General features: G+C 29.4%; 2 protein-coding genes across 3 annotated transcripts in view; one reads left to right on the top strand and one right to left on the bottom strand.

Annotated features, from left to right (window-relative positions):
- Positions 1-18,860, top strand: part of LOC130899267 (calponin homology domain-containing protein DDB_G0272472-like) — a 35,933-nt gene that overhangs the window by 3,240 nt on the left and 13,833 nt on the right. Inside the window, exon 2 of the mRNA XM_057809070.1 lies at positions 3,935-4,174. The gene's annotated coding sequence lies outside the window, so the exon portion shown is untranslated. The remainder of the gene's footprint in view (positions 1-3,934; positions 4,175-18,860) is intronic.
- The window catches only part of LOC130899262 (reversion-inducing cysteine-rich protein with Kazal motifs), a 39,605-nt gene that overhangs the window by 12,486 nt on the left and 8,259 nt on the right, over positions 1-18,860 (bottom strand). For both annotated transcript variants that reach the window (XM_057809053.1, XM_057809055.1), the window contains exon 3: positions 542-625. In XM_057809053.1, the coding sequence (XP_057665036.1) occupies positions 542-625 (84 nt within the window). The remainder of the gene's footprint in view (positions 1-541; positions 626-18,860) is intronic.

Below are 18,860 nucleotides of genomic sequence, written 5' to 3'. Positions count from 1 at the left end.
ACATAATAATTTTGTAAATATAACTACTGTGAGATAACACTGAATGTTAATTAACTATTGTGAATTTCTAAAAAGTGTCAATTATCATTGTTAAAGAAAAACAGATTCCATCCTATCAATAAGATTATTTTGCACCGGCCGAGTTGGTTGGGTGTGGACCGTGGTTTGTAGATGGCGCCAGTAGTAGAAACTTTATTTGGATCCGGTTCTCCTTTTATATTAATGAAACGGCGCAAAAATTTAGTTTTATTACTGTGAAACATTGACAAAAAACTCAATGGAAACATTTTCAAACGCTTCGTGGATTTTCCTCAGCATATCTGGAGTCGTCACCCCATTTGGTCGACCACTGAGTTGCTGGTCTTCTTAGGTCGTTCAGTCTCGTTTAAACTGTGCTACCCAATGTTTTACAGTTAATAACTCACCCACAGCTTTTATATTAGTTGAGCTAAAGTCTGGGTGGGTATTTTTTAAGCAACTACCACCATCTCTAGGTCACACCTATCCAATATCCTATCCTATCCTATCCTATTCCACTTACCAGCTGAGTTGAACAATACGTTTGTACTTCTTGTATGGTATGGTTTCTCAGTTCTATATCCGCCGCTAAATGGACCAAAGAAATCTGTAATAATGCAGAAAAAGAAATTAACATCAACATATGATGGACTAGACTGAAATAGATAGTTTGTAGATTTGGCGAACGCATTTGGTACGATAAGGAATCGCATTTTAACGAAACTGATAATTCTGTTATAAATATCGATGGAGCAGTTAATTGAATTATTAAAAGGTGGCTGTAGAAGCGATAAAGACTAAAAAAAAACGAAAATTCAAGGTACAGCGACTACAACCAAGACGGATGATTGTATATAACATGTTTGGGTTCCCTACAGGGTGTGTTACCCGCTGTGACCAGTTGATATTTATTGGTGTCTTTTACAAGAGAAAACGATTGAATCGTACATCATATATATATTTCCAGGGGCGTATTTAATATTCTTTAGAGTACTGCTTATCATAATAACGAAAAAAAAAATCGATTTAAGTAGCACGCTCGTGGTGAAACGTCTCTAGTCCTTTCTATGACTTTAGAATCTTGAATTTATCGAGTTATTTTTACATATTCTCCAGTACGCGCCATTTTGTGGTCTGAAGTCGTGGCTAGTACTGGCCCAAGTTTATAATATAAATGCTCGATAGGATTTGAGTCCGGGCCGATCCACTCCTGTAATTAAAACTGCTGTATGTGGACGGGCATTATATTGTATTAGGACGAAGTTTTGGCGATGATCCTCAATTCCTTGTTAAAAAAATCGAAATCTCATTCGCCAAAATCATAATTTAAAATTTTTGATTTATTAGATATGTATAATTTTCTTCGTAGTCCGGCTCTGGTTATTCTTTAGGAGGCACTACACGGACCGTCCATCATATTGACATGTTTTTTCGACCGATCTCTGTTTTGATTCATTATTCAGTCGTTTTTAGTCATACTAGGTATGTATTTGTTGATTTATACATCAACTTGAAATTTATACGTGGTAACTTAAAATAAAATCTTCATTAACATTTTACAAATAATTTATAATAAGATATATACTTATGGAAAGTGGATTTTATAGCAGAATTTTCAGTTTTACAGGTTCAATAAATTTATTTGTTTATACAGTTGATGTGGATATTAATTTTTTTATTTTTTATACTCTAATGTGTCAATAAGTCACAACTTTAATATAATTTGTTTAAAGCTGACTAGGTACTAGCATCTGTTATAGATCTAAAAATATTGAGTTCCATTAAACACTTCATTAACCGTCATTTATCACGTCAACTTCGTTTGAAATTTAATCTTTATTGCAATGAATTCTATTTATTTTCATAATTCAATTTCAAAAATACATTCCGGTTATATAAATTGAATTTATACTAAAATTAGGTTTACAATTATGATTTGATGAATAGTACTAAAAAAATATCAATAATTTTTAATAATGTTGAGTTTTTCTACCCTTTTATTAAATGTTTGGTACGTCCATGACAGTCTAAAATAAACTTATCGAATCTAATTCGAGTTTTTCCAATATTAATTAGTCGTTAACTCGCTACAACTGAAAATTAAATTATAAAACGTAAATAGACGAGTAAAACGTAAGGGCGTTTGGTTTAAACGGTGTACCAGACCTGTACTGCGCCCTTTTTTTGCCCCATTCGTCTACTAGAACTTCGGTAGTCTTTTATATAACGCAAATACTGTTTTTAACGCAGATTTTAATTTTTAAATTCATATTGTAAGGAAATTGAAATGGAAAAATTAATTCCCAATCAAAATTCGAAACCGTTTATCATCAAAAAACATACAAGATGTCTCAAAAGATCTAAAATTTAATCCAGGGATGCCAGATCTTACGATTTATCACGAGATCCCACGATAATCGTTGTTATTGTCAAGATTTTTTTGAATTTTGAAAGGATCCTTTTAACAAAACAGTTGGTATCAATTCATTGAGTTTTTTTACCCTTTTATTAAATGTTTGGTACGTCTATGACAGTCTAAAATAAACTTATCGAATCTAATTCGAGTTTTTCCAATATTAATTAGTCGTTAACTCGCTACAACTGAAAATTAAATTATAAAACGTAAATAGACGAGTAAAACGTAAGGGCGTTTGGTTTAAACAGTGTACCAGACCTGTACTGCGCCTTTTTTTACCCCATTCGTCTACTAGACCTTCGTTAGTCTTTTATATAACGCAAATACTGTTTTTAACGCAGATTTTAATTTTTAAATTCATATTGTAAGGAAATTGAAATAGAAAAATTAATTTCCAATCAAAATTCGAAACCGTTTATCATCAAAAAACATACAAGATGTCTCAAAAGATCTAAAATTTAATCCAGGGATGCCAGATCTTACGATTTATCACGAGATCCCACGATAATCGTTGTTATTGTCAAGATTTTTTTGAATTTTGAAAGGATCCTTTTAACAAAACAGTTGGTATCTATTCATTGAGTTTTTTTACCCTTTTATTAAATGTTTGGTACGTCTATGACAGTCTAAAATAAACTTATCGAATCTAATTCACAAAAATTTTATAGTTTTTCCAATATTAATTAGTCGTTAACTCGCTACAACTGAAAATTAAATTATAAAACGTAAATAGACGAGTAAAACGTAAGGGCGTTTGGTTTAAACAGTGTACCAGACCTGTACTGCGCCCTTTTTTTACCCCATTCGTCTACTAGACCTTCGTTAGTCTTTTATATAACGCAAATACTGTTTTTAACGCAGATTTTAATTTTTAAATTCATATTGTAAGGAAATTGAAATGGAAAAATTAATTTCCAATCAAAATTCGAGACCGTTTATCATCAAAAACATACAAGATGTCTCAAAAGATAACTCAATCGGTTATGTCAATCTAGAATTTAATCCAGGGATGCCAGATCTCACGATTTATCACGAGATCCCACGATAATCGTTGTTATTGTCAAGATTTTTTTGAATTTTGAAAGGATCCTTTTAACAAAACAGTTGGTATCAATTCATTGAGTTTTTATATCCTTTTATTAAATGTTTGGTACGTCCATGACAGTTTAAAATAAACTTATCGAATCTAATTCACAAAAATTTTATAGTTTTTCCAATATTAGTTACTCGTTAACTCGCTTCAACTGAAAATTAAATTATAAAACGTAAATAGACGAGTAAAACGTAAGGGCGTTTGGTTTAAACAGTGTACCAGACGTGTACTGCGCCCTTTTTTTACCCCATTCGTCTATTATAACTTCGGTAGTCTTTTATCTAATGCTAATAATCTTATCGACATCTAACGATTCGGTTATTGCCATCCGTTGATTCAGTTTTTTATGTTTAAAACCACATGCTGATAAAACACAATGTTTCTAAACTGGTATAATTGTATTTTAGATAATCTATTACCTTTTGACGTATTACTTCTAATTAATTAATTAAATGAATCTCATCAAGCCACGCCACTGCTTATCGCAGACTGTCTACCAGGAATAGTTCAAAGAAATTATGTACATACGCTTTCCCACACTTTCGGTTAATAGATTCGATGTTTTAATTGGTAATCAGTGGAAATGATGAGTCCAAGTGGACTGACGGTTTCTAAGATGTTTTATACGAGGAGTAAACATTAATTTAGTAAGTATTTCAGTTAAATGATGATTTGTTTATAGATTTACAATTCTAGTCGACCAATAAATTGTTTTACGATGTTTAGAAGTAGTTTCTGTTTACAAAAAATAATTGTTTTGAAAAATTTCTATTTTGAATTCACGCCAAAACGTTTCTAGATCGCGTTGCATTCTTATTCTTCCTAATAACTTTCATAACCTCAATTTTTTCGGTTTTTTTAAAATGTTTAATTGTTACAAAATCGTTCTACTTAAGATAATGTTCATTTTTGTTGCCATATTGGATTGAATTTTAATCTTTTTCGATCGCCAGATCTATTTAACAAATATTTATGTTTTAATATATGTGACAAATTGTATAAACCAACCCTAGTCCCCTTTTAAATGTCGGCATCTTTAAAAGAAAACTTTAACCCTCTAAAGCAATACCGAAACTCACAAATTTAACAAACATGGTGGTTGGAAATTTATAGTTCGAAATTAATTAATGGCTTTACAGAGGCGTCTTAGATTATTTTTTTGATATAAATTTAATATAAAGGTTTTTCAAAGTAGTCCAATTGTCCAAGCATTTTTTCCGTTTCGATTTAATCAGCAGGAATAATCATTGGGTGCTAAACAAGGACCGTACGGCGGATGATTAATCAATTCTATGTTTTGACAGTTCAGAAACGTTTTTTCTTAAATATAGATCTATGATTCTTCGCCTGTCACGATCTTTTGAAGTATTCGGTTTGAATTTCTTAAGTATTTCTTCGCACGAGCTTCGAATGAACAAATATCTTTGACAACTAAATGTCGATGCAATATTGGATGTGTGCGAATGGAACTAATGCCCAAGACAAAAATCGAAACTAGTTCTGGGTACGTTCACCGTTAAAAATGTCAAAATTTATAATGACAATGACAGATTTGACGTATTTCAAAATTTGTGTACTGAAAATCTGCGCCATCTCATGGTAATTTCTAATTTATTGTTATTGGGAATTTCTATGTTATAATAATTATTATATATCAGCGAATAATTAAAGTTATAGATCTAAGAAAATGAAGGAATGGAAATATGATGTTGATGTGTGATTATTATATTTCGTAGGCAACTCAAGACGGTGCAAACGTTGATGTACTAATAATGTAGCTGATTAATTTTATTTTTTGTTTGTTATACATATAATATTTCTGTTTATAATGAATTTTTTTGTTTTTTATATTTTACTTTGATTGAAAAAAGTTTACTTCATACAAAATATGATTTCCACGAATATTTTTTGTACAAATTTATATTAGCAAGGCTTAATAATAAACTTTTTCGAAGTTAACGTTTGAAAAATTGACTTTTCACATTAAAACTATTACGATTAGTGATGTTTTATTTCCATTTTTTGATAAAAAAATACCCATTTAGGTAGTTTTATACTTTTTTGGCTCTAGATAATCGAAAAATCGTACGATTTCTGTGAATTTTTTTTTAAAATCTTCGTTTTTACAGCGGATTTACGAAAAAAATTATGGGAATAAAAAAAAATGGAAACTTATATTTGTTTCAGGGTTTTAAATGTTTATGAAAATGCACTAATATACGTATAATTGTTGATAATTGTTTTCCAAATAATCAAATTAAGTTTTTATATTTTTTTTCATAATCTACACAAAAAAATAAGCAAATTGAAAAAAAAAGTCTTACAAAAATGTTGATTTATCATGTTTTTATAATTAAAAATAATAACAAATTTTTTTAAAATTGATCTTTTCTCACATATAAACGTTTTTAATTAAGTAATCATTAAAGTTTTTTTTATGTTTTAAAAGCAGACCAAATGTGAATATTTGTTCTGAATTTTTAGCACCTAACCTAACCTAACCTAACATAACGTAACCTAACCTAACCAATATAAGTTTAAGCTTGTTATTTTTAGTTGTAAAAACATGATAAATCAACATTTTTGTATAAATTTTTTTTTCAAATTGTTCGTTTTTTTGTCTAGATTATGAAAAAAAATATAAAAACTTAATTTGATTATCTAGAAAAAAGTTATCAACAATTATATATGAATGAGTTCATTTTCATGAACATTTAAAACGCTGAAACTAATATAAGTTTCAATTTTTTTTCATTTCCATATTTTTTTTTCGTAAATCCGCCGTAAAACGAAGATTTTAAAAAAAAATTCATCGAAATCGGACGATTTTTCGATTACCTAGATCCAAAAAACGAGGAGACCGCGATAGTACAAAACTTGCGATACAACTGCGTGATAATTTTCGTTATTTATCCAAATTAAACGCTTTGAAAAACTCGAATCCAAACGCAAATCTCGACTCTTTGAAGATCAAAGACAGAAAATAAAACTTAGTAACCCGTTAAAACAATCCGTGTTTACTTATCTGGAAAACTGGTGTGGGAAGTAAACGTGTTTCATCTTTTGACACTTTTTCATTTTCAAAATGTAAACTTATACATCAACCGTTTATCTAATTATAGAACTAGTAACGTTTCACCTTGTAACATATTCTTTATTCAATCTAGTTTTTATAAACAACCCTGTAAACGTATTATTAAGTTCAATTACCAAATTAATTAATTTCGTTCAATATTAAAAAGCTTACACGTTTCGTGAAACCTAATTTGATGCATATTATACTAGAGATGACAGAAAAGTCTTTGGAATACATTTGAATAATCAAAAAATTAATCATCAATTGACGAAACATTGGATTTTTTAAAAACTACTTACAATTTTGAAAGTATTCCTTTAATTTTAACTCAAAAAACCAAACCACAAAATACGTTTTATATTTGCAACGTTTTTATTTACCACTAATTCGATGTACGAACAAAATGGCGGATATTTCCGCTCCCACTAACCTGCGCACGAACTGGCCGCGATTTTCGACCTTGCGAGATCGCGGGAATTTCAAAAATATCGACGTCGCCTGTGAATTTCATTCATTTTTAAAAATAAGAAAATGAAAAAACTTTTAAGATTAAATCGTCACTCTGTATATTTCTTGATGAATTGGCAATTAATTTAATTAATAAGAGTGAACTAGTTAACGTCATATGTTTTAGTTATTATTTTTTATAAAACAATTGCCACATCTGATGAGAATTGTTTATTTTTAAATCACAAACAGATGTTTACGTCCCAGAATATATTTAGTAATAAAATTATTACAATAAACGTTAAATTAAATAATTAGAAGTGAATTGTAGTCGTTTAATTTTGGAATTCGCTTGAAAAATATTAGAAAGTGTTTAGTGTATGTTAAGTGGCGTGGAAGTTGAAGTTTGGGTTTTTGTCGAAGCGTCTTCATCAGCATATGGGGCCATCTGAGCTATTTCAAGCGATTGCTGAAAGATTAATGGGCTACGTTTCCTTTTTATAAAATTAAATGACACCATTATACCATTTTTCGAAGAACTGTATCGAGTCTGTTAATAATTGATCATATTTTTATCACCCAATATTGACAACGAAAATTTTCATTTCAATAAAAAAAATTTTAATTTTTAAATTCATGTTGTAAAAAAACTGATATAGAAAAATTAATTTCCAATCAAAATTCGAGACCCTTTATCATCAAAAAACATACAAGACGTCTCAAAAGATAACTCAATCTAAAATTTAATCCAGGGATGCCAGATCTTACGATTTATCACGAGATCCCACGATAATCGTTTTTATTGTCAAGATTTTTTGATTTTTGAAAGGATCCTTTTAACAAAACAGTTGGTATCAATTCATTGAGTTTTTGTACTCCTTTATTAAATGTTTGGTACGTCCATGACAGTCTAAAATAAACTTATCGAATCTAATTCACAAAAATTTTATAGTTTTTCCAATATTAATTAGTCGCTAACTCGCTACAACTGAAAATTAAATTATAAAACGTAAATTGACGAGTAAAACGTAAGGGCGTTTGGTTTAAACAGTGTACCAGACCTGTACTGCGCCCTTTTTTTGCCCCATTCGTCTACTAGAACTTCGGTAGTCTTTTATATAACGCAAATACTGTTGCCAACGCAGATTTTAATTTTTAAATTCATATTGTAAGGAAATTAAAATGGAAAAATTAATTTCCAATCAAAATTCGAAACCGTTTATCATCAAAAACATACAAGACGTCTCAAAAGATAACTCAATCTAAAATTTAATCCAGGGATGCCAGATCTTACGATTTATCACGAGATCCCACGATAATCGTTTTTAATGTCAAGATTTTTTGAATTTTGAAAGGATCCTTTTAACAAAACAGTTGGTATCAATTCATAGAGTTTTTATATCCTTTTATTAAATGTTTGGTACGTCCATGACAGTCTAAAATAAACTTATCGAATCTAATTCACAAAAATTTTATAGTTTTTCCAATATTAATTAGTCGTTAACTCGCTACAACTGAAAATTAAATTATAAAACGTAAATTGACGAGTAAAACGTAAGGGCGTTTGGTTTAAACAGTGTACCAGACCTGTACTGCGCCCTTTTTTTGCCCCATTCGTCCACTAGACCTTCGTTAGTCTTTTATATAACGCAAATACTGTTTTTAACGCAGATTTTAATTTTTAAATTCATATTGTAAGGAAATTAAAATGGAAAAATTAACTCCCAATCAAAATTCGAAACCGTTTATTATAAAAAACATACAAGATGTCTCAAAAGATAACTCAATCGGTTATGTCAATCGAGAATTTAATCCACGGATGCCAGATCTCACGATTTATCTCGAGATCCCACGATAATCGTTTTTAATGTCAAGATTTTTTGAATTTTGAAAGGATCCTTTTAACAAAACAGTTGGTATCAATTCATTGAGTTTTTATATCCTTTTATTAAATGTTTGGTACGTCCATGACAGTCTAAAATAAACTTATCGAATCTAATTCACAAAAATTTTATAGTTTTTCCAATATTAATTAGTCGTTAACTCGCTACAACTGAAAATTAAATTATAAAACGTAAATTGACGAGTAAAACGTAAGGGCGTTTGGTTTAAACAGTGTACCAGACCTGTACTGCGCCCTTTTTTTACCCCATTCGTCCACTAGACCTTCGTTAGTCTTTTATATAACGCAAATACTGTTTTTAACGCAGATTTTAATTTTTAAATTCATATTGTAAGGAAATTAAAATGGAAAAATTAATTTCCAATCAAAATTCGAGACCGTTTATCATCAAAAACATACAAGATGTCTCAAAAGGTAGCTCAATCGGGAATTTAATCCAGGGATGCCAGATCTCACGATTTATCACGAGATCCCACGATAATCGTTTATATTGTCAAGATTTTTTGATTTTTGAAAGCTCAAAAAGATATTCAGATTCGAAGTGAATAAATTTATTTCATGAGATTTCTTTTCCAAAATATTTATATATAATATTTTTATTTCGTTCTAAAAATTGACTAGTTTGAAAGCGTTTTTCAATACAATGCGTTTTACAGTCACGAGGTGCGTTCTTTTGTATCAAATTCCATAAACAAACGCATGGCGGAAACGTCAACTTTGGTAGTTTCCATAAATCTTTGACTTATTGACGGACGAGTCGTATATTTTTTTGAAGTATATGTGAACGAATTTCGTGCCGCTGAGGTGGCGAACCCGAGTCATTTATTCAATCACTATTTATAAACCGAAACCGTGTATATTTTAAAACATATAGACTTCTTTTTTTCGAAATATTCCAAACGGGATATTTTAACTTCTAAGAAGTTGCGCGCCAGTTTAAAATATGTATTATAATAAATTTATAACACGTTAAAATATATTTTCGAATATATTTATATATGCAAATATACGGAGTTCTCACGCCGAGCACGACACGGATGGGTAATTCGATGAAACGGAAAAAAAAAATAAAAATAAACAGTCGACACACTCGTAAAATGTGTTTTTATATCAATAAAAACATGCACAATGTTGACATACATAAAAAAAATTTCATTCCGAACATGTAGTTACCGCATATATCATACAGGATGTTTCTCGTTATTCTTTGATCAGCTTAAAGCGTTTGGTTGAGAAACGCATCGAAAAAACAGTTTATTTTATGAATATCAAGAATTCTAAGGTTGATATGACAAAATTTCGAAAGGAAAATAGTTTTTTTGTAATAGAACCTTAAACTTTACTAAATTTATGAGTATTTGTGGAATAGATTGGGTACCTTGAGCAATTAAATTATTAGGTACAAACTTTGGACGGTAACCTCAAGAATTTCCATGTAGAATTTGGACGCTGCGCCTTAGAATTGTCTCAATTTTCAAATTCCAAAGTATTCTTTGTTTTTGTAAGACAGTTAAACCCTTCTCTACGTCAAAATAATGTGGATAGACTTTCGTTTATTTACTTAAAAGCGCCCAAGGTTGATTTCCAGTGATTAAGATGCCGCAGCTGGGTCTTGGTGAGAGGACAAGCAAGCAGTATCATCTGTATATATCCTAGTATCTATATTCTTATTAGTGGGATGTAATAAACACAGAATCGGTCCTAGTAAGGTTCCTTGTGGCACACCAGAGCATCTTTTGCATCACAATCTTTTTGGCGATCCGATCGGTGGTCTCCTTCTCGTTTACGTCTTTCTAATCTATATCTCATCATCCTGAATTATTATTCTATACTTGAGAAACAATTTTTAACGTTTCCATTCCAATTGTCGTTATTATTTTTTGTTGTTGTTGGTGTTTAGGTTTCCGATTGCTTACACGAGGTTTTTCGAAGATTCTCGTCGTAAGTATCCATTCGACTTTCTTTAGCTTTTTCTTTGGTTTAAGATGAGATAAAAATGTGCTAGAAATAGTTATTTACAGGCCGGTCGTTGGTTTTCCGTTTAATTGCCTCGATTTTGTTTGAAAAATGGTAGTTTTAAATGTATGTTTCCCTTTGTATATTAGCATAGTGAATTATTCTGTGTTTGTGATGCAAATTCCCTGTCTTGGCGAAAAGACCGTTTCCATTTCCTTTTAATATTTCACTCGTTGATACCATCATTGTTATAAAGTGAATGTACGAGGTAATACATAATGAAAGATAATCAACATCGACGATATCTTATTTGATTTTTATTTTTGTCTTTCACACACAGTAAAATATAAAATACTAACGAGGAGACTGATACTCAAGTATGAAATGGCTAACAATTTTTAGAAATGAAGTGCTAGTATACGAAAAAATACTTCAAACTCATTAGTTTGGGAAATAACAGCTATTATATGGGATCATGTCGTTTTTTATAATTTTCTAAAACTTGAACTTTGACGCCTTGTATCTCCGAAAATAATAGCATTAAACACGTGATATTTTCAATAGTTATGAAGCGATAACTCCTAAATTGATTGATTTTAGTTAAAATTGTCTATGGTTATTAGCTTGGGAAATAACAGCAATTATATGGGATCGTGTCATTTTTCATAATTTTCTACAACTTGAACTTTGGCGCCTTGTATCTCCAAAAATAATAGCATTAAACACGTGATATTTTCAATAGTTATGAAGCGATAACTCCTAAATTGATTGATTTTAGTTAAAATTGTCTATGGTTGTTAGTTTGGGAAATAAAAGCAATTATATGGGATCATGTCATTTTTCATAATTTTTTAAACATTGAATTTTGACGCCTTGTATCTCCGAAAATAATAACATTAAACACGTGATATTTTCAATAGTTATGAAGCGATAACTCCTAAATTGATTGATTTTAGTTAAAATTGTCTATGGTTGTTAGTTTGGGAAATAAAAGCAATTATATGGGATCATGTCATTTTTCATAATTTTTTAAACATTGAATTTTGACGCCTTGTATCTCCGAAAATAATAGCATTAAACACGTGATATTTTCAATAGTTATGAAGCGATAACTCCTAAATTGATTGATTTTACTTAAAATTGTCTATGGTTGTTAGTTTGGGAAATAAAAGCAATTATATGGGATCATGTCATTTTTCATAATTTTTTAAACATTGAATTTTGACGCCTTGTATCTCCGAAAATAATAGCATTAAACACGTGATATTTTCAATAGTTATGAAGCGATAACTCCTAAATTGATTGATTTTAGTTAAAATTGTCTATGGTTGTTAGTTTGGGAAATAAAAGCAATTATATGGGATCATGTCATTTTTCATAATTTTTTAAACATTGAATTTTGACGCCTTGTATCTCCGAAAATAATAACATTAAACACGTGATATTTTCAATAGTTATGAAGCAATAACTCCTAAATTGATTGATTTTACTTAAAATTGTCTATGGTTGTTAGTTTGGGAAATAAAAGCAATTATATGGGATCATGTCATTTTCCATAATTTTTTAAACATTGAATTTTGACGCCTTGTATCTCCGAAAATCATGATATTAAACACGTGATATTTTCAATAGTTATGAAGCGATAACTCCTAAATTGATTGATTTTAGTTAAAATTGTCTATGGTTGTTAGTTTGGGAAATAAAAGCAATTATATGGGATCATGTCATTTTTCATAATTTTTTAAACATTGAATTTTGACGCCTTGTATCTCCGAAAATAATAGCATTAAACACGTGATATTTTCAATAGTTATGAAGCGATAACTCCTAAATTGATTGATTTTAGTTAAAATTGTCTATGGTTGTTAGTTTGGGAAATAAAAGCAATTATATGGGATCATGTCATTTTTCATAATTTTTTAAACATTGAATTTTGACGCCTTGTATCTCCGAAAATAATGATATTAAACACGTGATATTTTCAATAGTTATGAAGCGATAACTCCTAAATTGATTGATTTTACTTAAAATTGTCTATGGTTATTAGCTTGGGAAATAACAGCAATTATATGGGATCGTGTCATTTTTCATAATTTTCTAAAACTTGAACTTTGACGCCTTGTATCTCCGAAGATAATAGCATTAAACACGTGATATTTTCAATGTTCATGAGGCAATAACTCCTTAATTGATTTATTTGAATTAGAATTGTCTACGATTATTAGTTTGGGAAATAACAGCATTTATTTGGGGTCACGTCATTTTCCATAATTTTTTAAACATAGAATTTTGACGCCTTGTATCTCCGAAAATAATAGCATTAAACACGTGATATTTTCAATAGTTATGAAGCAATAACTCCTAAATTGATTGATTTTACTTAAAATTGTCTATGGTTGTTAGTTTGGGAAATAAAAGCAATTATATGGGATCATGTCATTTTCCATAATTTTTTAAACATTGAATTTTGACGCCTTGTATCTCCGAAAATAATAGCATTAAACACGTGATATTTTCAATAGTTATGAAGCGATAACTCCTAAATTGATTGATTTTAGTTAAAATTGTCTATGGTTGTTAGTTTGGGAAATAAAAGCAATTATATGGGATCATGTCATTTTTCATAATTTTTTAAACATTGAATTTTGACGCCTTGTATCTCCGAAAATAATAACATTAAACACGTGATATTTTCAATAGTTATGAAGCGATAACTCCTAAATTGATTGATTTTACTTAAAATTGTCTATGGTTGTTAGTTTGGGAAATAAAAGCAATTATATGGGATCATGTCATTTTTCATAATTTTTTAAACATTGAATTTTGACGCCTTGTATCTCCGAAAATAATAGCATTAAACACGTGATATTTTCAATAGTTATGAAGCGATAACTCCTAAATTGATTGATTTTAGTTAAAATTGTCTATGGTTGTTAGTTTGGGAAATAAAAGCAATTATATGGGATCATGTCATTTTTCATAATTTTTTAAACATTGAATTTTGACGCCTTGTATCTCCGAAAATAATAACATTAAACACGTGATATTTTCAATAGTTATGAAGCAATAACTCCTAAATTGATTGATTTTACTTAAAATTGTCTATGGTTGTTAGTTTGGGAAATAAAAGCAATTATATGGGATCATGTCATTTTCCATAATTTTTTAAACATTGAATTTTGACGCCTTGTATCTCCGAAAATCATGATATTAAACACGTGATATTTTCAATAGTTATGAAGCGATAACTCCTAAATTGATTGATTTTAGTTAAAATTGTCTATGGTTGTTAGTTTGGGAAATAAAAGCAATTATATGGGATCATGTCATTTTTCATAATTTTTTAAACATTGAATTTTGACGCCTTGTATCTCCGAAAATAATAGCATTAAACACGTGATATTTTCAATAGTTATGAAGCGATAACTCCTAAATTGATTGATTTTAGTTAAAATTGTCTATGGTTGTTAGTTTGGGAAATAAAAGCAATTATATGGGATCATGTCATTTTTCATAATTTTTTAAACATTGAATTTTGACGCCTTGTATCTCCGAAAATAATGATATTAAACACGTGATATTTTCAATAGTTATGAAGCGATAACTCCTAAATTGATTGATTTTACTTAAAATTGTCTATGGTTATTAGCTTGGGAAATAACAGCAATTATATGGGATCGTGTCATTTTTCATAATTTTCTAAAACTTGAACTTTGACGCCTTGTATCTCCGAAGATAATAGCATTAAACACGTGATATTTTCAATGTTCATGAGGCAATAACTCCTTAATTGATTTATTTGAATTAGAATTGTCTACGATTATTAGTTTGGGAAATAACAGCATTTATTTGGGGTCACGTCATTTTCCATAATTTTTTAAACATAGAATTTTGACGCCTTGTATCTCCGAAAATAATAGCATTAAACACGTGATATTTTCAATAGTTATGAAGCAATAACTCCTAAATTGATTAATTCAAGTTAAATTTGTCGATACTGTGTAATTGGACCTGAGTCTTTGGTTTTTTCTCTGGTCTTTTATTTCGTTGATACATTTTTATAATATTGTTTCCAGTTTTTTTGTTTCTTCATATTTAATATTATTTCCATTAACATACTTTCATTCGACGACCATTCGTAAAATATACGAAGACTACAAAATCCAATCCTCAAACGTCTAGTAGATAAATCTGTGTTTGTTGAAATAAACAACTTCAATGGAAATCATTAAAATTATATTTATACTTTGTAATGAGTGTGCAAACAGATTGAAATTTTATAGTTTCCTTTTGAAATTATTGAATACACACTAGATTTCATTGAGGTCTTCACAAAAAGCATCCTCACGTAGTTTAAACATCGAATTTATGGTTGTTAACGTGCCAGTTTCAAATAACGAAATTTTCCGTATATTTTTTTCTTTTATTCTATTAAAAAAACCCAAATAATTACGCTGGTAGACAAAAATCACACAAAGAGAATGTTCAACACCCAGTCCCTGCATCGAAACATCAATACAAACACACAACGAACTTTCCATATTCTAAAATGTGGAAAAACTCTGCTAAAACTTTTGGTAAATCATCATTTTTCACGGACAAAAAATATGAGCTAGAAATAGACGAGTGAAATGTAATGGCGTTTGGTTTAAACAGGATACCAGACTTGAATCGTATCCTACTACTATTTGTTATCTTAAGGATTACTGACTGTGGTGGAATGTTAGATAAAAGCTGTTGATTAAACCACTTTTCAAATAAATATTTTGTCATATCTTCATTATAATCAGCTACATTGTTTTTGGATGTTTTCATTGGTTATATAGTGGAGATGGTGAGTCCACGTGGACTGACGGTTTGTTAGATGTTTTATACGTTTTAAATGTGTGTATATTATAGTTTTACTAGAAATAATTTTATTTTATTCAAGTTTTATTATAATAATTTGAAGATCTCGTTCGAAGTGTTCGAGTCAATTTAAACAAACATTATTCAAAACGGATACTTAACATCAATAAAGTCTTATTAATTAAGTTCTTTGACCGCTGCCAGTGGCTGATTACGATAAAAACACATTAATTTTAATAGATAATGATGCGTCCGATACAAGTTTCATTGTTTGAATGCCTCTCCTTCCTCTTCTTCTTTTCGAAATATTGAGATGTCAGTTTACGAGGTTTTCGTGTTTTGCATATTTTAAAATAATAATGTTTCGAAGAAATTCGAACACCTCGCTAGATATACTGAAAATTTACTTTGAATGAATGTAAATTAAATGAAATTTTTTTATACAGGGATGTACTTTATTATAGTATTACCAGATAGGTTTGGTATTATTTGTTTGTTGTATTTTTTCAAGTTATATACATCGATTGAAAAATTATAAAAAATGACATGATCCCATATAATTGCTTTTATTTCACAAACTAATAATCGTAGACAATTCTAATTCAAATAAATCAATTAAGGAGTTATTGCCTCATGAACATTGAAAATATCAAATGTTTAATGCTATTATTTTCGGAGATACAAGGCGTCAAAGTTCAATGTTTTAAAAATTATGAAAAATGACATGATCCCATATAATTGCTTTTATTTCCCAAACTAACAACCATAGACAATTTTAACTAAAATCAATCAATTTAGGAGTTATCGCTTCATAACTATTGAAAATATCACGTGTTTAATGCTATTATTTTCGGAGATACAAGGCGTCAAAGTTCAATATTTAAAAAATTATAAAAAATGATGTGACCCCAAATAAATGCTGTTATTTCCCAAACTAATAATCGTAGACAATTCTAATTCGAATAAATCAATTAAGGAGTTATTGCCTCATGAACATTGAAAATATCAAATGTTTATTGTCATTATTTCCGGAGATACAAGGCGTCAAAATTCAATGTTAAAAAAATTATGAAAAATGACGTGACCCCAAATAAATGCTGTTATTTCCCAAACTAATAATCGTAGACAATTCTAATTCGAATAAATCAATTAAGGAGTTATTGCCTCATGAACATTGAAAATATCAAATGTTTAATGCTATTATTTTCGGAGATACAAGGCGTCAAAGTTCAATGTTTTAAAAATTATGAAAAATGACATGATCCCATATAATTGCTTTTATTTCCCAAACTAACAACCATAGACAATTTTAACTAAAATCAATCAATTTAGGAGTTATCGCTTCATAACTATTGAAAATATCACGTGTTTAATGCTATTATTTTCGGAGATACAAGGCGTCAAAGTTCAATATTTAAAAAATTATAAAAAATGATGTGACCCCAAATAAATGCTGTTATTTCCCAAACTAATAATCGTAGACAATTCTAATTCAAATAAATCAATTAAGGAGTTATTGCCTCATGAACATTGAAAATATCAAATGTTTATTGTCATTATTTCCGGAGATACAAGGCGTCAAAATTCAATGTTAAAAAAATTATGAAAAATGACGTGACCCCAAATAAATGCTGTTATTTCCCAAACTAATAATCGTAGACAAATCTAATTCGAATAAATCAATTAAGGAGTTATTGCCTCATGAACATTGAAAATATCAAATGTTTAATGCTATTATTTTCGGAGATACAAGGCGTCAAAGTTCAATGTTTTAAAAATTACGAAAAATGACATGATCCCATATAATTGCTTTTATTTCCCAAACTAACAACCATAGACAATTTTAACTAAAATCAATCAATTTAGGAGTTATCGCTTCATAACTATTGAAAATATCACGTGTTTAATGCTATTATTTTCGGAGATACAAGGCGTCAAAATTCAATGTTAAAAAAATTATAAAAAATGATGTGACCCCAAATAAATGCTGTTATTTCCCAAGCTAATAACATAGACAAATCTAACTAGAATCAATCAATTTAGGAGTTATTGCTCAATGAGTATTGAAAATATCACGTGTTTATATAGGGTGTACACTTATATTTTCATCTAATTAATCTGCTTATGTAAACAGTCGTGATGTATAAATAATAGTTTAATAATATTGCCAATAACCGAGGGAGAAAATATAAAGTTCGGGATCAAAAATAAATAAATCGATTGTAGTTTTGATTTATTTGAAAAATTATCTACACAGTTATCGAAGGAACGAGTCTTTCTACGTGATTAGTGATTGTAGAAACGAGTGCTTAAGATGAAACGCTTTCAAGTCGAGATGTAAATAACTTGGGAACGTGCCAGTGGCTAACGTCGCCAAATCTAAATTATTGTTTTTGTTTCTATTTTCATTCTCACGTAAATTAATGTTTCTCGAAATAGCTGCCATTCGCACATTCTTGATTTCCTAAAATATTCAATCAAAACGAACAATCTACAGGAAATAACGATTATAATAAGGCAACTCTCCAAAACAAAATTCTTTCAAATTATGGCAAAACTGACAATTTAGAAAAAAATTCCACTCGTATACATTCAACTTTGCGTGAATATTTGGTTTTCATAAAGATTTGTTCGCGCTGGATATCGAATAATTTGACAATCCGCTCAAAATAAGCGGAAAGAAATTTAGCTTTTCAAGACGATTCAAATCCAACAAAAGTTATCCCTACACTAATTCTAATTTAACCTAACCTAATCCCTATTATTTCCCAAACTAATAACCATAGGCAAGTCTAACTAAAATCAATCAATTAAGGAGTTATTGCTTCATAACTGTTGAAAATATCACGTGTTTAATGCTATTATCTTCGGAGATACAAGGCGTCAAAGTTCAAGTTTTAGAAAATTATGAAAAATGACACGATCCCATATAATTGCTGTTATTTCCCATGCTAATAACCATAGACAATTTTAACTAAATCAATCAATTTATGAGTTATCGCTTCATAAATATTGAAAATATCACGTGTTTAACACTATTATTTTCGGAGATACAAGGCGTCAAAGTTCAATGTTTTAAAAATTATAAAAAATGACACGATCC

Source organism: Diorhabda carinulata, chromosome 11, assembly GCF_026250575.1.
Source record: "Diorhabda carinulata isolate Delta chromosome 11, icDioCari1.1, whole genome shotgun sequence".
NCBI lineage: Eukaryota > Metazoa > Arthropoda > Insecta > Coleoptera > Chrysomelidae > Diorhabda > Diorhabda carinulata.
Note: the sequence above shows the minus strand (reverse complement) of the source record. Positions and strands in the feature narration are given on the sequence as shown.